At 40.4% G+C, this 21626-nt stretch overlaps 1 protein-coding gene across 36 annotated transcripts in view; it reads left to right on the top strand.

Moving 5' to 3' along the window:
• The window catches only part of MAPKAP1 (MAPK associated protein 1), a 264752-nt gene that overhangs the window by 164502 nt on the left and 78624 nt on the right, over positions 1 to 21626 (top strand). For 33 of the 36 annotated variants that reach the window (XM_078327210.1, XM_078327318.1, XM_078327273.1 and 30 more), the window contains one exon: positions 171 to 280. In XM_078327210.1, coding sequence (XP_078183336.1) covers positions 171 to 280 — 110 coding nt within the window. Of the gene's footprint in view, positions 1 to 170; positions 281 to 20395; positions 20695 to 21626 lie in introns of those variants that run through there. The other 3 variants (XM_078327339.1, XM_078327345.1, XM_078327343.1) reach the window with 1 other exon arrangement.

Raw genomic sequence — 21626 nt, 5'->3', positions numbered from 1 at the left:
CATTTCTCCTGCCCCCCACCATTAGAAGTATATTTATTGAACCGGTTTTTAAATAATTGGCACCTCAGTATGCACTTACTTTAAAACTTGCTTAAACACAGTGAAGATTGCAATAACATCTCTCTCTAGGTGAATGTTGGTAATGATTTCATATTTGTTTTTTCCTACAGAAACGCTGCTCACGGATTCTCCCTCATTCAGGTGGACAACACAAAGGTCACCATGAAGGAAATCTTACTAAAGGCAGTGAAGCGAAGAAAAGGATCCCAGAAAATTTCAGGTGGGATAGTTAAATCATATTCTCGCAGTAGAAGCTTAACCCTTATTAAAAGGGCGCGCGCGCGCGTGTGTGTGTGTGTGTGTGTGTGTGTGTGTGTGTGTGTGTCTGTGATGGCTGGCTAGATTGTTTCAGATGGCATTGCTAGAAGGTTTGGTTAGCAGATATACTCAAGAAAAGGTGATTGTACACTGCCCCTGGGCCTGAGAAAGGGACTGGGTCAGCAGCATATGTGAGAAGAATATATTCATATCAGTTGTGGAAGTTTCTTCATTTATAATTTGTGGTAGAGTCAGACAGAGCTACCTGTGCTAATAATTAGTTGATCTTGAAAACCAAATCAGTCCTAAACTTGAATCACTGCTTTTAGTTTCATGTTTTCACATAATTTCCTGTAGGAGAACTTTTGGTAACTAATGTTTGTGGGATCGGGAAGAAAAGAAAAATTTCTCCTCATCCTTACCAAATGAGGGCAACCTTTAAAAAAAAAGATGAATAAAAAGACAAATCACTTGATGAGCACAAATAACCTAACTCCTCATTACAAACTTTATGTAGAAAATATGCTTATAGTATTAGCTGTGATATTTAAAGGATATATACCAGGATTGAGAAATAATTATTTTGAGAAATAGCTCAAAGATTTGCCATACCACAGACAACTTTAATATAAATCAACTCATATATGACATGTTGACTATCTTAGCTTTGTAAATAGAGAGTCTTCTTAAACAGCTTTGATTTCACCTTTTGGAAAGAAAAAAAAAAGCATTGCTGGGGTTGAAGAAAATAGTTTTGTGGTCTCTTTAAGGGGGGGCATATAATCTGTTGCAGATTTAATTAGCTATCTTCAGATGAAAGCTGAAGTTTTAATAAAAGTTAGAAGAGATAACACAGTGAAGGACACGGATGAGCTGTCTCAAGGCCATATTCCAGGGGAACGATAAGAGCTGTAAAAAATGGCAGAGGAGAGCAATTGAATGGAGCAATGAAAATCTGATTCTCATAAAAAAGAGAGAGAGAGAGAGATGCTGGTAGGGGTGGTTGTAGATGAGACCTGCTAGCGTCTGCAAGCAATTTGGATGCTTGCCAGGAGTCATTGTTCACCCTCGGCTGTGGCGGCTCCGTCCAGATGTGCCAACTGCACGTTTCGGCTTTTGCCAGCTGACTGCGCCGTTTGATAACCAGCTCTCTGGATGCCCATCACTGGCCGCAGAGATAGAATTAAATGATGATGATCTTCCCACAAGTTGGGAGAGGAAACAATGCATATAAATCTTGATTTCATCTCAGCATGAGAAGTCTTTATCCATCATCACTCATAATGAACAAGTCGTTAGCTGGGATGAATGGTGTTCTGGTTTTTCCAAACACCTCTTTTGTTCATTTTTTTGGGTGACTTTTATCCATTGCATGGGGGTCAAACTTCTTTGCATTTAGGGGATGATTGAAGAGGCACAGCCACTCCTTCCCAGGGAAAAATGGAGGTTTTGGGGTTCCAAGTGCCAATCTAATAGCTTTTAAACAGCTTCAGATAATCAAAGGTATTTAATAGGCATTCACCCTTTCGGATCCTGGTTCTTTTCTCTTGTTTTGTTCCTAAATGTATATTTGTGATATAATGCATTATATTCTAAGAAGGCCTTATTCTTAATTGTCCTAGGAGGTGAAATTTTTTAAGCTTCTTAGTAGTAATTCCACTGTTACAGATTTTTCAGACCATGAAACTCCTATGAACTTATTTGGACACAGCTGAGCCAGTGTCTTTCCGTTTGTCTCCTGTCGTTTATGTCCAATTGAATACTCGTTTTTCTGTGTTCATTCCCAGCGCTTACCATACACACATTTATTTATGTTCACCCTTGTGTACACATCACTGCCGTTTCCATCAGAGTCTTTGCCATATCCTTGGCAAAGAGCTAGGACTTGGTTATTTGAAAAACAGTGATCTACATTATTTATTCCTTTTCATGCAAAAGAAGCCAATTGAGATTGATACATTTACATAAATTACTGTCCATTTTCTTAATCCAAAAAAGCTTTTTAATAAAAGAAGCTCTTACTGTAGCTGTTTAAAGTCTGGTCTCATAAAATAGAAGACGCTCCAGTGTGGTAAAGATGGTTGTTTAAGGTTAGGTTGGTAAAGGCAGGGTATACCTTGTGTTTTTGAACTTTTGTATTGTAGAGTAGACTTTTTTTGGAGAGTGATTAATGAAGAGAGGAAAATCCTCTTGTCATAGAAAGTAACACATAGAAAATACTTTAAAAAAATTGTTGGTGTTCACAGTCGGCTATGAAATAAATACCTATTAGTTACCCATTATGAAACATGAACTTCGTCATGAACTTGGTGGGAAGAGATGCCAGGTTAGAGACACTCATCCTGACTTCCTGAGCCTCTCACAATGACTGGCTTAGTCTTTGCAAAAATGTGCCTACCATGCCCCAGGTCTGGGACAGAATTAGAGTGGTCAGCGCTGTCTTCAGATAGCTTTTACCTGATTGAGTACAGAACATCACTTGTCTCTTTGCTACCCTTACTGAACTTAGGTGAAGAAGGGGGAAAATACCACTTTAAATCAAAATACACATGCCATGTAGAGTCAGCATTTATTACATTACTCATTAGAGGTTAATTGTACTAGAATAAGACTTCAGAAATCCTTCAGTAGGCTGACAGTGCACTTATTCCTTGCCCACAGACATTTCACTTCTCTTACCTTTTTTCCAAACTGAATACATAACTGTTTGTTTAATAATAATAATAAATTTAGAACTTAAACTATTTCATTATTAAACCAAAATGTAGGCTTCATGGCAGTTGTAATATTTACTCTCTTGTCCTTCAGTCTGGCACTCCTTCCCCAGTTTTCATTTGTAAAAATCACAAGGTGGTATGTATTTGCTTCAGCAAAAGAACTCTTCTTTGTTTAGGTAAATAGCTTTGTCAATGAAAGCCCTTAGGATTTTAAAATCATTTTGCTTTTTAGGATATGCTGTCATTTACAGACACTTGTAAGTGATCTAAAATTTTGATTTGCATTATTTGTAATTATTTCATCAAGTCATAACTATTTATGAACACTGCACTTTTTTCTATTAATACTCATGCGAAAAGAATATGCTATAGTACTCTTTTTACAGTATGTTTCAGTCAGTTCTCTGCTGAGGTCTATTTTTTATGCCTATTTTTAAATGTCTCTCTTTTTATTTATTTATTTATTTATTTTTTGAGACAGAGTCTCACTCTGTCACCAGGCACCGGTCTGGAGTGCAGTAGGCGCGGTCTTGGCTCACAGCAACCTCTGCCTCCCAGGTTCAAGCAATTCTGCCTCAGCCTCCCAAGTAGCTGGAACTACAGGCGTGTACCACCACGCCCAGCTAATTTTTTGTATTTTTAGTAGAGATGGGTCTTCACCATGTTGGCCTGGATGGTCTAGATCACTTGACCTTGTGATCCGCCCACCTTGGCTTCCCAAAGTGCTGGGATTACAGGTGAGAGCCATTGCACCTGGCTTTTTAAATGTCTCTTTTAAAGTTTCTCTCCAGCTTTTCTTTTTTTTTTTTTTTTTTTTTTTAACTGACATTTGGAATCTACCTGCATTGGCAGGAAATCCCTACTATTTAAGAAAATTGTAATTTGAGAATCCAGTTGTAGAAGAATTAGATGAAGCCTCTTTACTTATGTTAACAGTTGGGTGGATGTGTTTTTGACACAGTGAAGAGTAGCTTGTCAGGTCCCTTGATTTAGGCAGTAAAATATACTAACCTGTTATTTAGTGAATAAAGGCCTTAATTCAAGTTCTCCCTCTGTCAAGGTTACCCTCACGATCAGTGACCTTCTGAGTTTCTTAGTACTTTGTTTTTGTTGTTTAAAAATGCTGTTAATCACCAGCCTTAACTAGTCTTCTGAAGCATGATGTTGGGCATGACAGAGATGCTGCTGAGAAATTGATCAACTTCAATTTTTAACATTGACACAGAAATATAGATAACTCTTGATCTACAAGAGAGAGAGAGCGTCAATGTGGGGTTTACTGAGCAGAATAGTTTTCTGCATAACTGTCTCAATAGTCTCATTATGAAATAGAGGTGATATTCTGTATTATCTGTGGGAAGATTAAAGAGGAGCATCTTAACTTTTTCTTATCCCTGTCAATTTTTGCCTTTTGATATGAGAGACAAATTTTTATTAGTCTGAAGATCCTTTTAAATGTTTCTTACAATATAGTTAATAAGCCTACTGACATTCATTCCTACTTTTATAAAATTTCACGTAGAACTTGAAAGAAAAGTGTTAGCTCTGTCGAGTGGGGACTCCCTTCTAACTCTGTATCTTTTTAGAATCACAGAGCACCTTATTGCTTGCTAATTTATTTTGTTTTCATGAGACCCCTAGAATAGTCACCAATGAGATAGTCTGTGGGGTTTCTCAAACATTCTGCCAAGTACTGCTAGGAGCAGAGGGGGAGTGAACATACACAACCAGGTGTGGGGTTGTGGGGTTCTGGTCTGAGGGACAACTAATGATGGCATCATTGGACTCTTAAGTTGTATCTTAAAAATTCATGTAAAATGCAAATACTGATTTGTAATGTATCTGTAGCTATGTTGTACATTCACTTATGTGCCCACATGTGTCAGACCTAAGGAGGACCTTATTCTAGAGCAAAAGTACACATAAGGGGCTGAGAGGGAGAATAATAGGATGCAGGGGAGCTCTCTGCATCCTACAGGGTGTTCAGGGAGCTCCTATCTGAGAAATTGACATTTAAAGGATGACCTTAACATTTAAGCTATGAACAGTTGAGGAGCAGGGCAGGGACAATGCCAATCAAAGCAGTGGCTTACCATATTTTAATGTAAAAAGAACATTTGAGATGACTTAGCAGTTTAATTTACTTAACCCCCACCCTACCAAAAAAAATCCTAGTAAAATTGACCCTTTAAGGGAGATAAAGCAGGTACCTCACACAGTTAAGTGGCACCATCATCTACCCATTTACCTGAGGCACATATCCAGTTGTCAGTCCTGAATTTTTCCTGCACTGTGTCTCTACATCTTGTCCATTAGCAGGTCCTATCAGTTTTACCTCTAGAATATATTCTGAATCCATTTAGTTGTCTTCATCTCTGTTGGACAGGTCCAAGTCACCATGACTCTACACCTGGACTGCTGAAAAGCACCCTGGCTGGTTTTTCTGCATGCGCTCTTCGCCCTCTCCAGTCTGTTGTTTACACAGCAACCAGAGAGAGATTTTAAAATACAAGTCAGAACATATCTGTTCCAAACTTTTCGACTTCCAGTTCTATATAGAATTAAATCCAAATGTTTAACCACTGTGAAATACACTGAGGCCCAAAGAGGATAAGAGACATACAGAGAGTATGAACACAAAGAAATAAAAGAACTTGAAAGAAATGAAGGAAAAAAACAAAGAGTTGATGGTTACCTTATCACAGGGGGGATACAGATCAGGCAGAGACCTCAGGTGCCCAAGACAGTGGAGAGGTACAGAATTCAGAGCCTGTGACCCACTGTGGTCTGGCTGCAGCATGGTCAGCCTCTAACACCACACACAGTAGGCCTTACTTTCATGCAGATAGACTGAGAAAGTTGTATACAGATGAATTTATTATTAAGAGTATTTTGGCCAGGCACAGTAGTTCACACTTGTAATTCCAACATATGAGAGGCCAAGGCAGGAGGATCACTTGAACCAGGAGTTTGAGACCACACTGAACAACATAGTGAGACCCTGTCTCCACAAAAATAGTAAAACATTAGCCAAGCATGGTGGCATATGCCTGTAGTCCCAATGACTTGGGAGGCTGATGGAGGATTGCTTAAACCCAGTAGGTCAAGGCTACAGTGAGGCATGATCACAGCACTGCACTTCAGCCTGGGTGACAGAGCGAGACTCTGTATTGGGGGAGGGGGAAGAAAAAAAGATAATTTTAAAGGGGATTTGTGTGCCAGGGGAGGAGTTGGCCTTTCCAAAAGGAGGACATGGCCTTTCCATGTCCTTCCAAGGACATGGGAGCTAATGAATCGAGTACCTTGGTGTACCTAGAGATACTACCTCATTTAATCTGTACAGCATCCCTGGAAAGTAGATTTTATTATGCCTGTTTTAAAGATGAGGCTTTAGAAATGTTAAAAGGAAAAGGAAAAAGAGCTGCATCTTAGAATGAAGGACCTATGATAACTATATATGTAATGATATACTTTCCTCAGCTCTAAGAGGTTAAACTTACCCAAGCTTCCTCAGTAAGTAAATGGTGAATCTAAATTGGAGCCCAGGCTTTTTTGACCTCAGAGCCCATACTCTCTTTATTTGTACCATGTTGCTTATTAGAACCCTAATGGGAGAACAAATTTAAAATTCTGTAAACAGAAATGTTCATTGATTCTGAGATCTAAATGCACTAGGGAAGTGCAGCATTTAAAGGAACCCTGTGGTGAATCTGGATATAAAGCCAGGAATTCTTTTTGTAATTGCACAATTTGTCTGTATTGGTGTCAGTTTTAATGTTTTATGTCTAGCTTTCTTAAAGCAACATACACCTGTCCTAAGCTGCCCTGTGGAAAAGGGTAACCCATATATATTTTAGATGGAGTAGACTTTTTAACACTCTTCTAGCCTGAAATGCCCTCTGAAGGCTAATGTAAGCTAAAGAATCTTCTGGCTGTAGGGTTGAACAGAGAGTCCTATTTCATGTGCAATTGATACAGAAAATCCAGTATCCTTTCTTCTATCAAAGTCGAGTTTGTAAGCCAGGGACACAGTATAATGACCACAGCAACCCAAACACTCTTTCCCATCCCTCTTTACCTGCCTAGCTAGTTTCCTTATGTCGTTTCCATTATATGTTTCCTTATGTTGTAGCAGATAATCCTTAAAAGAATAAACACTGAATGAATGAATAAATGAAAAATAACACTAAGTGTTTCTTGTCAAAAAAGGCAGTAATTTCTTCAGACAACTGTTCCTCCTTATGGAAGAATAAATAATCATGCTGATGTCACTCCTGCATGGGGGACAAATAAGAAAGAAAAACCTGATATTCAATATCCAGTGACCTATTGGGAAAATGCTGTGGTAAATTAGGGCTGCTACAGTGTTTCAGTGTGTGACTCAGAAGTGCCCCAGGCAGGGAGCTCCAAGTTCAATATTCCTGCCTGCTTCCTTTCTCTGCCTCTTTATCTTACTGTTGCAGCTCACCTGAGCCTCTCCCTGTCTGGAGTGCTCTGAGGCTCCTCATGGATCTTCCCAAATATAGAGCAATCACGTTAAACATGGCATTGCAGTCAACTGTTTTATCCAGAAAACTTGGAAATTTAGAGAATTTATGTCAAGCGAAAATCTTTTGGAACCGTTTTAGAGACCCAATTATTTTAGAAGGGAGTTATGAGCTCTCGCAACTGCCACATCAGAAAAACTTGAAATATATCATTTGCCAAAACTATGTTTGACCAGCATTTACTCTTCCTACTAGTCACTAATCTTTCAGAAGTTCCTTTTCCATTATAAAATCTATTCATTCACTTCATCTGGGCAGTCACAAGTGTGGATTAGATTAATGAAAAAGCAGACTGAAAGGAAGAAAAAAGATATATGCCCCAAGAGGCTATGTGGTGGTGTGGGAGACACACAGAAATCAGACAGCCTTCTCCTGGGTTCACTAGGGGGTGATTCTAGAGCACCGCCAATTTAATAATAGCGTCTCAGGAAATACTACTACATTAAATGTACATATTGATTGTAAACTGCATACTGATTTTATAAGTGTTTTTAAAAATGAAAGAAAATCTATCTCAGAATTAAGAAATTCTGGAAACTGTGTATGTGTGTAATGATGTACTGAACCTCTCTAAGCCTCACTTTCCTTGGCTCTAACATGGGACAGGCTGAGTGAGGATTCATCAAGGCACTGAAGGAAAGGGCCATGTATGCTTTTAAGCTCTTTGTGGCTCTAAGATACCCTGTTTAGTTCAGCTGTCATCAAATGTTCTGTGCTAGGCTGCCCTAGAAATCAGGTGGAAAACCCAATGAGTTTGCAGAAAAAAAAACAACGGTTAAAATGTGGCGAATTGACAAGCAGATGTGTATATAAGCTACCGAAGCAGCACAGGTAAGGGAGTCCTACTTGGAACTACTGAGTTGGGTAGGGGACTGAGAAAAGATGCTCTGGGGTGATTTATTTGATAGCTTCTTGAGATTAATTAGAACTGTGCCAGATGGGTAAATGAGAAGAAGAACATTCTAAGTAGAGGAGACATGTTTTGAGATATAGTCACAGGACATAGAAGTTCTAAATCTCTGAAGCAGGAAGAGGGCAGAGGATAAGCTACAGAAATTAGGCAGGGCCAAATCTGACCAGGCCAGGCCTGATGGTGAGCTTAAAAATAGAAGTGCATTCAAGTTTTGGGAGTTTGTTTTGTAATAGGCACTGTGTAGGCACTAAGGATTTTGTAAAGACCAAGAAATGGTTCTTACTCTCAAGGAGGTTTCTGTTTGGTTGGGATACGCAGGCAATTATAATACCATGCAAGGGTTATGTGGAAGTAAGTATAGGGCCTAGGTGTACATGGGGAGCAGGGATCCCTGGTTCCATCCTAGGGAGTCAGGGAAGACTGTCCCAAGCTCATCATCTGGCTGAAATCTGAAGATGAATAGAAACTAGGCAAGTAAAGAGGGATGGGAAAGAGTGTTGAGGCTGCTGTGGTCATTAGGGGCTAGGTCATGTCTGTATGTAAGAAGTGTTGAATTTGAACTCTATTCTGATGGCAGAGGGGATCTATTGAAAGAAGGGCAGTATAATCAGAATTTCTCTTAGAAAACACCCATCTGCATTGTACAAATGAGTTAGAGGCCACAAAACACTCGAGAAATCTGTCCAACAGATAATGGAGCCCTGAATTAAGTATTCAAAAAATTAAGTATTCAAAAAACTTAAGTATTACAAAAACATGCAGTATTACAAAAGCATGCAGTGAACAATCTTGTTTGAATGTTCTTGCACATTTGTGCTAGATTTTATATATCTATTGCTTGTCAGATATTTATTTATTGAAAGTGTTGAGGAAAACAAATTGCCTTTCAAAAAGTTTATGCCTGTATGCCTGGCCGGGTGCAGTGGCTCACACCTGTAATCCCAGCACTTTGTGAGGCCAAGGCAGGTGGATCACCTGAGGTCCGGAGTTCGAGAGCAGCCTGGCCAACATGGCAAAACCCCACCTCTACTAAAAATACAAAAATTAGCCAGCCATGGTGGTGCGCACCTGTAATCCCAGCTACTCAGGAGGCTGAGGTAGGGAGAATTGCTTGAATCTGGGAAGCAGAGGTTGCAGTGAGCCAAGATTGTGCCACTGTACTCCAGTCTGGGTAACAGAGTGAGACTCCGTCTCAAAAAAAATAAAAGTTTATGCCCATTCTTTGCCATTCCAAGAGTATGTGAGAATGCCCTTTTTGCCAGCTCCTTACCAACACTGAATGTTATCAGTCTTTAATTTTTGCCAAACTGATGTTTAGCAGCCAGTATCTCATTTTAATTAGCATTTCTGGGTCTTTAGTGTCGTTTAGTATTTTAAAATGTGTTTATTAGCCATTTATCTTTCTAAAAGATAGTTCTTTGGTCAGTCATGACTATTTTAATGGGAAAAAGGATTGAGAAAAAGCCTAATTTCAGAATACCATTTTTAAGATGTGCTCTGTAGTTTAGAACACAGTTCGCCCCTACCTCACTTCTCCTACTTCCTGCCAAAGTAGGTGTGTACACGTACACATATACCCCCGATTGCATAGAGAAATGGATCATGCATCCAGGCCACACAGCTTCACTTGTTTGCCTGCTGGCCCTTTGAGCCTCGACAAAGCTTTTGTTTATATGTTCAGAAAAAGCTGTCTGGTAATTTACCAGACTTTAATTCACCTCATTTGAGAACTTCTGTTACCTGATTTCTTTGTCATAAAACTTAGTTTGAAAAACAGATTTTTAGTTAAATGTTTATTAAACACTTTAGTCTGGTACATGTACATAGCACTTAGAAAATACATCAAAATCTGGAAATCAGAAAGGTAGACAAAAACATTGTCACCCCTTAACAGGTTTATCTTGGGGAGGCAGATCTAAGGACATGCCTGGCAGCATTATGAACAGCATTGGCACCAAGGGCAACTGTAGGGGGTTAATGGGGACCCTGCATCATTCCTTGCCATGTGCCTGGTGAGTAAACTCCTAGAAGTTTCTGGGAACGGTAGCAAGTGGGGAAAAGGCTGCAACCAACAATCAGTGTCACAAAGTGGGGATGACTAATTTGCTGAGGAGACCGTTGAGACAGATGTTTAATTAGCTGAAGTCAGAGTGGATAAATTGGCAGACGACTGCCTATGCAGAGAGATGCCTTTTTTCCCCCATCTCTTATTCAGCTGCTTTTTGTGTGTGTGTCCTTACTTTTCTTTTTGAAGTCAATATCCTCAGATCGGGACGAGGTGGGAGAAAAGGAGAAAGTACCATGGTGATGATTCCTATTTGATTCCATCTACTGAATACTTAGTGTAGTCCAAGTATTTTTGTATTTAACCTTTACAAAAGACCTTGTGAGATGGGCATTATCTCTTTTTTATGGTTGAAAAAATCAAGAATATATATATAAATAGAGAGAGAGGACACAGAGTATATGTGTGCACACTTGCATGTGCTTCTAATGAGGAATATAAGTGAGATTTGAACCCAGACCCTTTGATTCTTGAGCCCAGTGGTTTTTTTTTCCATACACCATGGCTTCCTCACTTAAAATGTAATGTGGATGAGGCAACTTTCTGGAGTAAAGCTAATCATCTTTGTATTAATGGGGAATCTATATATTGAGGGGAGCTATGATTGCACATATGGTTGTACATTTGTCAGACTGTCAAATTGTATTTGTACAGTTTGTGCATGTGTTGCATGTAAATTTTACCTAAAAGTAAAAAAAGAATCTTAAATATTGTTTTGTTAATGCTATGTATGCTGAAGTATTTAGGAATGAATGTAGTAATGTCTCCTCCTTGACTTGAAATGCATTTTAAAAAATTTATTGATATGTGATCAAGCAAGTATTGTAAAATGTTGATTATAGATCTAGGTGAGGGTATATGGGTTCTCAGTGTTCAGTTCTTTCAACTTTTCTGTGGTTTAAAAATACTCATAATAAAATGGGAAAGAACTTACAAAAATTAAAAATACATAATTTAGACACTGTTGATACTAATAAGAATTTCTAAATGTATAGAAAGCAATAGAATATTTTACTATTACCTCATCTGTTAAATAACACCTTTGAGGTCATAATTTCTTCCATTGATCTGTGGTTTTAAGTTGAATATACAGTTATAGGTAAAATAATTACCCCTTACTAATACTAATACTCAAACTTGGCAGGGTGATCTGCCAGACACTTTTTTCCATTACACTTTAACCCTTAAAACAACTCTTTGAAACAGTTGTTATGTTCATCTTATAAATGAGAAAACTAAAGCTCAAAGAGGTTGCAGGACTTGCTGAAGTCACACAGCTAGTAAGTGGGGGAGTAGGAACTCAAAACCCAATGGCCCAAGGTTGTACTGCTAACCACTGTGTGGTGCTTCCTCCTACTGGATAAGGTTACAGGGCCCACAGCTCAGTGGAAGCTGTTGCCTTTCTCTAGAGAGAGACCAAATGTCCCTGCTTCAGCTGTGGGCGGCAGCAAGACTCAGTGGAAACAGCATGGGCTTTAGAACCAAACCAATCCCAGTTCCTAGCCCAGTTGTACCTTTTACAAGCTGTGAAGTTAGGCAAGTCATCAGCCCCTTCTGACTTCAGTTGTCTCTTCTGTAAATAGAGGTGACAATACCTATCTTACAGGGTTGTTGTCTTAACCGGATGCATATAAAACACTTAGTCCATGGTAGGTGCTCAGTGGATGTCAGCTGCCATCATCCCTATTGCCACTATGATGCCAGGCATGCCATATAACCTGGCTTTCTCTTTAGGTTTTGTTTACTTCCTTTTCTAACCATATGACTTGGCCTTTGCCTGCACCTTTTGTTTTCTAGTGAGTTAAGTCTATAGAAAGCTTATACCTTGTGATAGAATGAGCCTTTGAATTGTGTTTGAATTAGAATCTGCTGGAAGCATACTTTATTTTGAATAAGGAGAAAACTAGACTCAAGAGAGTCAACTGAAATGATTTTTTTTAAACTAATAAGCGAATTCATGCCGTATATCTATAGGGATGGATTAATGGTCACAAGGCTTATTTAGCAGATAGCTTATATCTGCAAATTTACTTTCCTATGCCAAAGATTCTGGAGATAATGTGAACAAACTATAATTGACTGTAACAAACACATTTACAAGTGAGTTTTAAAAGTCTTTGTATTCACAGTTTAGTAGCTCACAGACCCTGTCCATGCTTCTCAGAAAACATTTAAAAGAGGAAGTGTACTTAAATATCCATGTGATTTTGAAAATGAAAATGACTCTGTAATTACAGAGGATTAGAGCGCTGCATGTGCCCATTACATCTCTCCAGCCTCAGTGAAAGAACTTCAGTCTCCTCCAGAGGAAGCAGAAGGCCCCCTTTCTTTGGTCAGGCCATTGATGTGTTTATCCTATTAGTAGCTGTAAGGAAAACTCTTCTCTACCAAGATTGATTTTAGCTACTTTCTATGGAAAACCACTGCTTTTGTAGTTACCCCACTGCAGGAAACCAAGGACCTGAACCACCCAACTCGTGTTGTGCTGCTTACAGAGGCCTGACACTGGAGCTGTTTTACCCCCGTAAGCAATGTAAAAGGCATTTTAAACAACTGCACTAATAATTTTGCATAGTTCTTCCTTTTTGAGTAAATTATAAGTAGTGGCACTTTCTGCCGCATATCTGCAACAGCTTTAAATGCATTAGAAAGAAAAAAAAGAAGAAAAATAGCCAGCAGTAAGGGTATTTCTTTTTCTGCCTTACATGACAATAATGTCCTGAGACAAAGATGACTTAAAATCAGGAAAATGGCATTGGATTAGCACCGTGAGGCAGGTCTGGGGAGAGGACTTATCAGCATCTACCTCTGGTTACCTAGCTACTAATCACAGTATGGCAGGCAGCTGGGTGTGTAGATTCTACTGTGTCATCAAACCTATTTTTCAAACAGAAAGTCAGTGAGATGTGATTAAAGCCCAAGTGCTGCAAAAGATACAAGGTGGTCTATTGGAACTCCTCAATCTTCCCGGAAACCATCACCACATAATCATAGAAATATCAAATCATAGCAAAACTTCAGCTTGCCCTTTTTCTTTCTTTCTTTTCTTTCTTTTGGCACACTACATTTAATAGCAGAACAATGTCAATTAAGATAACGTGTAACTTAAGTCTAAGAATCCCTGAGGGTCATGCAGATCTCTCAGGTACAGTGTGTCTGAAACCTAACTTATTGTTCAATAAATATTTATGGAGTCTTGGCTACATTTCACATAGTAAGTAAGGATATAAGGGTGACAGTTTCATGATCTCAGAGAGCTAACATTCTAATAGAGGAGTTGGTCAATAAACAAAGCAACAAAACACATTTGATAGAAATTCTTGCTCTGGCTTTTGTTAGTCCTTCCTGTTTTGTTTTGTTTGAAATGGAGTTTCACTCTTTTTGCCCAGGCTGGAGTGCAGTGGCACAATCTTGGCTCACTGCAACCTCTGCCTTCCGGGTTCAAGCAGTTCTCCACCTCAACCTCCTTAGTAGCTGGGATTACAGGCGCCCACCACCATGCCCAGCTAATTTTTTGTATTTTTAGTAGAGATGGGGTTTCACCATGTTGGCCAGGCTGGTCTGGAACTCCTGACCTCAAGTAATCCACCTGCCTCGGCCTCCCAAAGTGCTGGGATTACAGGCATGAGCCACCATACCTGGCCAGTCCTTCCATTTTCTAACAGGAAGGATTTTCTTGAGTTCTCAGGTTTGGGAGTTCCCCTCCTAAAGGGAGTCTCTCTGGCTCCCAGGCTCTGGCATAACCTCGATTCTTCCCACTTGTTCCCACACATCTCCTAATTGGGCTACCAGCACTCCTCATTGATGCAGGCAGGGAGAAGCAGACAGGGCAGCAAGGACTGGTTAAATTAATGAGCAGTGAATGAATCTGTCTGGATCAACTGTGGCCATCAAGGGGAACAGGCCATGTCCTAGCCTTGGAAGCTGGGAAGGGATACTAATCCTCTCTAGAGATTAGTATCCCTCAACCACTTAGGCTTGTGACAGAGACACCATGGCCCTGTCCCCAGTAAAGTCCTAACACACTGATCTTGCCAGCTACTGGTAAGCACCTTGTAAGAGAAAAGAATGAGAGCCCCCCACCCTTTTTCTTGAGAACAGTGAAAGCTCCTTTTGGAGAGGTAGGTTCCTTGTGGTTTACCAGCACCACAGCTGGCCCAGGGTTGGTGGCTAGCATATCTGTGGAATGAACTAAGAGGTAGTGAAGACTAACCCACATCTCGTAGCTGCTTCTCTTTCAGCCAGCCCACACCTGAGGCCACCACTTTCTGTTTAGGAATGGATTCACTGTATTTTGGTTATTGGAGGTCGAACTCCTTCAAGAGAATTACATCATCAAATGTAAATGTAAATGTAAATGTAAATGTAAATGTAAATGTGTGTAAAATGAAAGGCAATGCACATCTGTCGAAATTAGTGTTGCCCTCAAGTTCCTGTAATGATACGGATCTCTCCTGAGTCCTTGGGGAGCCAGAGGAGTATACCAAAAGCAGACATTTTAAACACTGAAAGTCACGTAAGGGTGCCCAGCAGGAGGAAGCTGCTGTATTGCAGAAAAAGAAAAGCAAACTCACTTTCCAAAGGTGAGTGTGTGTGTGTGTGAAAGAGAGAGTACAGCCTAAGTCCTCATTCTCTCCAATGTTAATAGATAATGTCTGATATTTATAATAACTTATTTAAGTAGTTGAATGGGAATGCTAATAAAAAATAGGAAGGTGAGTACCAGAAATCGACCAAAAAAAAAAAAAAAAAAACCCAATAAACAAATTGCCTATAAGGAGGGACTCTAGAATGGGACAGGGAATTACTCTTTTTCATCAAAGGACTTAACAGCATTATTTACTCTTGAAACTATATATATGCTACTTTGATTAAAGTTAATTTTTAAATTTTTTAAAAAGAAAACAGCTTATTTTCAAATTCTACAGCTTAGAAGGATCTTTCTTTCCTTACTTACATGGACTGTGTCTATTTGAAAATGTACTTTCTCCTAAAAGCAACCATTCGTTTCATCATGTTGGATATCAGATTTCTCTGAGAACATCATCATTAAATAGTTGCTTCTTCTTATAAACATTTTCAAACTTTTTAAGACCAAAATGTTATATGAGTATAGTTATTGTATTGTGATTCTGCCAACACTTTGTGACCTGTATTTTCCATAGGTTAGAGCATAAGCTATTAGCTGGATACTCTGTTCCATTCTAAGAATGACTAATATCTTAAATATAAATGAAAACAGCTGCTTTTCCATAACATTAGAGTCCCAAACAGCTGTCACATATACATTTTGGCATTCTATTTTTTAAACTGGGACAAAAATTAGTTTACTGGATTTGCTGGTCTGGTTAGGTATATCATCTAACTTCTGTGGAGAGGTGGAGAAGAGGTCATAGAAAAGCCTATGGAGCCAGCATGCAGACATCCCCAAAGTCTTGAACTTACTTACAATGAAAGCCCTGTGATGAGATCCTTCTGTGCCAAGAACATAAGGTCTGTAAGGGTCTGGCAGTGGCTGCTGCACCACTGCCACCTTTGTCAGCAAGCCTGAGCCTCGGCAGACAGCCTTTGTTCTCCGTTCCACTGAAGAGATTGTGGAGTGCCACCCCATTGTCTCCTAAAAGCCTAAGTCAGTGCATTCTCCTCTTCTGTGACCCTTGGAGGATTTATTTCAGGAGGTGGCTGTTGTGGATCAGAAGATCATGCTTCCTCTGATGGCTTAAAACTGGTTATTCTTTGTTTTTGAGCTCCTTGCTTTAATCTTCTCTTCAGTAAAATAAGGTCCCAATCATATGATGGTTTTCTGGTTGGTAGCCTTAACCATGGAGCTTTGTTAAGACCTGGTTTCTAGAAGACCTACCTGGTTCCACCCCTGTTCCTGTTACTTTTTTTTGAGATGGAGTTTTGCTCTTGTTGCCCAGGCTGGAGTACAAACAGTATGATCTCGGCTCACCGCAACCTCCACCTCCCAGGTTCAAGCAATTCTCCTGCCTCAGCCTCCCGAGTAGCTGGGATTATAGGCATGTGCCACCACGCCTGGCTAATACTGTATTTTTAGTACAGACAGGGTTTCTCCATGTTGGTCAGGCTGGTCTTAAACTCCTGACCTCAGGTGATCCACCCGCCTCGGCCTCCCAAAGTGCTAGGATTACAAGCATGAGCCACTATGCCTGGCCTCCTGTTGCTTTTTCTAGCTCTCTGAAAGTTTCTTAACCTGCTTGAACTTCATTTTCCTCATTTATGAATGAAAATAATAATGTCTTCTTCATAGCATTATTGTGAGAATTAAGCAGAGATCCTTGCAAAGCACCAAGTAACCAGTAAGTCTTTGCTGTTACTATCTTATCACTCAGTAAGTGTTATTCCTGGTCCCTCCTTTCAGTTTCAGCCATGAAACCCAGTCAGACTCACAATTTTGTGATCTAATGCTTTTTGTATGCATATGACTGCTTTGAGTCATAGTTCAAAAGAGACTTTAGCTGCTAAGGAACCCAGCTCAAATTGAGTCCACATATTAGGTACAGCCCAGAATGTGTGCATCTGTCTGCCCAGCTGCTCATTTGGGCTTTTCCAGGGGTCCGAGGCCGCTTGTCAGAGCAGTAGAGCATCAGCAAGAACATAGGAGTGCAAGTGTAGGAATGACCTAGCCTTCCTCCAGAGCACCCTGCATCTGAAGCAGGATTTGTAGAAGGGTTAAAAGCTGTAGAAACTTTAGTCATAAATTTTCTTTTCAGCAGGACTTCCCAGGGAACATCTGACATTAGCAGAGAGGAAATGCTGATTGGCCTGGGAGTCAGCTGAAGGAGACAGGAACTGCAGTGGAAGCTGCTGGATTTACTGTTATTAGCAAGGCAAATGGAAAGCCAGCAGGGCAGCCCAGCTCCCAGATAATAGATCTAACAAGAAAGAAAACTCTGAGAAAGGAAAATGGCTGGCAGCCACGTCTCTTCTTCTGCCATTTTCCCCATTGTTTTTACCTTTTTGTTTTGTTTGTAGCACAAAAAGAAGCATATTTTAACATATTTGGTTATAAGTCACAATTGGCTTAAAATAAAACAGGATATATAATTCAGCTTCTTATCTGTTTTATAGCTTGAGAGTTGAACATAGCAAAATGTGCAAAATTGTATTAATATAATGAGAAATAGTTGCTATTTATTGAGCATTTGTGTGCCAGACTGTTTTACATGTGTTATTATCTTATTCTGTATAATAAATATGAGTTAGAGGTTATCATCATCCCCCATTAGAGATAAGAAAACAGTACTTAGAGCACGTAAGTAATTTCTGAAGGTCTTATGAATTGGTGATAGAGCTTGAATTTGAACCCCGCTATCACAATCCTTCTAGTGGGGCGTATTGAGGTGAGAGCTTAAATAGCTATTATAAAGCTGGACAGGGTAGCGGTAATTAAAGTGCTGGGACTGTATTCAGGGCAACCTGAATCTATGCTCCTAGGTTGTAGTCCTCAAGCCTGGCCTCTCTATGTACATTAAAAAATAAAAACTAAGTAAGTACTTACCAAGGCTTGTGTTCTGACTTGAAACACAACCTCAGTTGGCACAATGGTCATTAGAAGGAAGATGGGACAGACAGAGAGAAGCCCCGTTGGCAGGTGGAGCCAATCTCTGAACGATCTGGCCACCACAGCAGGGAACAGGGCAGATGGGCAATCAGCAGCAGGATTGTGGGTGGGGGCACAAGTACAGAGTGGGAACTGCAGGTCCTGGCATCAAGGACCAGGGAAGCAGATGATGCTCAGCATCAGTGGGTGGCCGTACCAAGAGCCACAGCTTATCCAAGGTTGGATCACAAAGGCAACAGGTGAGTAAAAACCTCGATGTCAAAATTACCTGTAGGAAAGAAAATCTCTTTAAAAATGTTCATCAGAGGCAATGTATTCTAATTTTTTCATTAAACTCACACAACTTGTTTTCTCTAGCATCATAACCGCTAAAAGCACATATTTTTAAATGCTAAAATCAAACTTAATCTAGAAAGACTGAGATACTGTCATCTACCCATTTAATGCAGTTAGTCATTTATCACACATTTACAAGGTTCCATAGTTGAAAGGATGAATTCAGGACTCCTGCTTCATTTTCACACTCTTGGGGCTCATTGGATCACTGAGAGTCATGGCAAGTGGAAATCTCCCAACTGCTTAAATTGTGCTCTTAGTCAGGTCTCTCTCTCTTTTTTTCCCTCATTTCTACCTAGTAAATATGGTTGAATTTAGAGAAATTAAATGCATGATTTATGCACAAGGAAATCTAGGCAGGCAGACAGGCAGGCAGGCAGCATCTTCAGAGAGGCCCACTGAGAACCTAGCATGATGTCAGGACTGAGGGCAGGGTTCTGGGCAGGGTTGGGCCAGGAGCAAGGACCAGTTAACTGAATGAAATCTGAAGGCCAAGGCGAGATTTTTTTAAAAGGAAGCCCTGTTTTTGGTTGGCTGGGGATTGCAGAAATCCTCTTGCCTTGAAACAGAGCCTGTAGGTGTTAACTGGTGCAACTTTCCCTATGTGGGAAAAAGAAGGAGGCCAGTCTGGGACTCTGGTTGGGCCTGATATCACGGGGTCAGAAGGAGAAAAGATAAGACTTAGGGGATGATCAAAAAGGAGGGATGTGATTTTGACAAATCGGAGGAGTCAGTCTGGGTGAAGGGAAGGGCGCAGCACTGACATGGAGGTAGGAAACCAGGACGTACATGCACTGAACGGTGAGACTAGTTTGGACAATGTCCTATAGAGGACATTGATGGACCAGAAATTAGGATGGACAGGAAATTAGAAAGCCTTGAGAGTAGGATAAGGACTTTGCGTCTAAACTGGTAGCCTGCAAGGAAGTTGTGAAAGGATTTTAAGCATGAAAGTGATACCTTGAATCTACCAGAATTTGGCTCTGGAGAACACTCTCTAACAATAGAGTAAAGGAGTGGGTGGCTGGAGGCCAGGAGAAGATTGGGAAACCATTACTGTGGCCTGAGTGGGAAGGAATGCAATGGAGACCTATTAAGTGGGTAGAGTCTGCAGAACTTGGGAGCTGATTTAGTGTCAACAATAAGGGGGAAGGCTAAGAGGTATTCCAAACCTGAGAGTGCCGTGTTCACTATGCCAGGTCCTTAGGGGCCAGATATGGAGTCTTGTTCATCTTTATATCTACAGTGTCTGGCTCAGGACATGGCACATGGTAGGAGTTTGGTAAATGTTTGATGAACAACTGAATTAATTCACTGAGGGAATCATGGTGTCGTCATTGGAAACACAGTTACAAGGGAAAAAGCCTGGTTTGAGAATGGAAGGGGGTAGTAAGTTTATAGTTGATTGTCCTGTAAAATTGGAAGCAAAAAAGGGCTTAGAATTCTCTCTGTTCCTGCAAAGGCTGGTCCAACCCTTCACTGGCAGTGGTGCTTCGCTGAAGAGTTGGTAGAAGTCCCTAAGAGGCCCTGTGTAGCCTTTTGTCCCACCCAGGCCTAGGACCCCTTCCACCAGGGCCACTGGCATCAAGCTTGCCAAAGAATAGTTAATCCTGGTGCCTCACTGAATCTGTTCAACATCCTGTCAAGTACATACAACCACTGTATTATCCCCATTTAACAGAGGAAGAGACTGAGGTTCAGAGAGGAAGTAGTTTACTCAAGCCTCTGACATAAGCAGATGTGAAAGAAAGTCTTCAGATTCCAATGTATCATAACAAAGTCTGCTGACTGAAAACAGTTGGCTCTAAGCTTGCTCTCCACTGACTCAGGTTGGAGTCACCACTTTTATATAGCCCAGAGAAGGCTGCAGACAAATGAAATCTCATTTTTGTTTCTTCTGTTTTTTGTCCTTAGGTGCTTGTGACTAAATTCACTAATTTCACTGGCTGTCAAGGCAGTGTTAAGGAAAATGGGTTTGAACTGCTGTGGGTTTTGAGTACTGGACTGGATGTCAGAAACCTTTGCCATCACGGGAAATTCTGTCACTCTGGATTTACTGTCTGTTCCCCACAGCTAAATTCCTCCGCACTGTGATTTAGCACCCTGGATCCCCATCAACCAGTTTTGGCATTTATTTGAATGCATTACTCCACTGGTTTCCATAAACTATTTTACAATTGTTTAAAATAAATGACTGTTTATTTCCACAAAAACCATCTGTATTTCTTTACAGAGCAACAGATAACTGTATGTAAAATTTGGTAATGTCACAGTGACTCAAGTTAAGAGAAACAGATTGGATTGAAAAATTGGATTCTTAGGGACAGTGGTAAAGGTTTCCAACCTGTCTAACAAGTGATATCTGGACTTCAAGAAGGAAAAAAAATTCCTCTTTTACAAATTAATATGGGGCTTCTTTCTCCAAAGAGAAGTACATTCCCGCTGGCTGCATAGTGACAGGATGTAGACTGTTAGCACTCCTCATGGTAGTGAAGGGTCTGGGCCATCTAGCACACTCTCTGCCCACGGCGACGTATATGAGGCTCCTGTCCAGTGGCTCCCAACCTTCTGCAAGTTTTGAAGTTTTGGATTTTACATGTGTTACCTCTTCTTGTTCTGATGTTGAGTGGGCTCCAGTTAGGCCTGTGTGTTGTGGCTCCGATAACTTTGGTAGGATACATGTTGGGATAGGTGGCTACCAAAGGTGGGCCTGGGTAAGAGAAACAGACTGATCAGGATGAGGGGTTGGACCCTGTCAGTGATGGTCTTCCATTCTCCAGTCAATGTCCAGTTGAGTCAGCTAGATCCACGCTAGTTCCATTCATCCCTAGGAAACCCCATCAGAGTTGGGACACTAATGGAAATCTCCAAACAGTAGAAGCATTTGGGGTCAGATGAAGGGAGATCTCCAAGTCTGCTGTGGAGGAAGAAGTAGTCAGGATGTAGCTAAGCAGGCTGGGCTTGTTTCATCACCAAATAATCACTTCAACACACCTGTATGCTGAAGCTGTCCTAGGAATGTAGACATGCTGAAATGGGCTCTCCATTCTCAACTTGCATATATGTAGTATAAGAGATCTTTTTAGTGTGGATTGCACAAAGAAGTCTGGAGACAGTGGCATCTAAGCAGTTTTGATTACTTGCA

The sequence above is a fragment of the Callithrix jacchus genome, chromosome 1 (genome assembly GCF_049354715.1).
Source record: "Callithrix jacchus isolate 240 chromosome 1, calJac240_pri, whole genome shotgun sequence".
Lineage (NCBI taxonomy): Eukaryota > Metazoa > Chordata > Mammalia > Primates > Cebidae > Callithrix > Callithrix jacchus.
The sequence above is the reverse complement of the archived record's forward strand: the minus strand, read 5'-3'. Positions and strand labels throughout refer to the sequence as shown.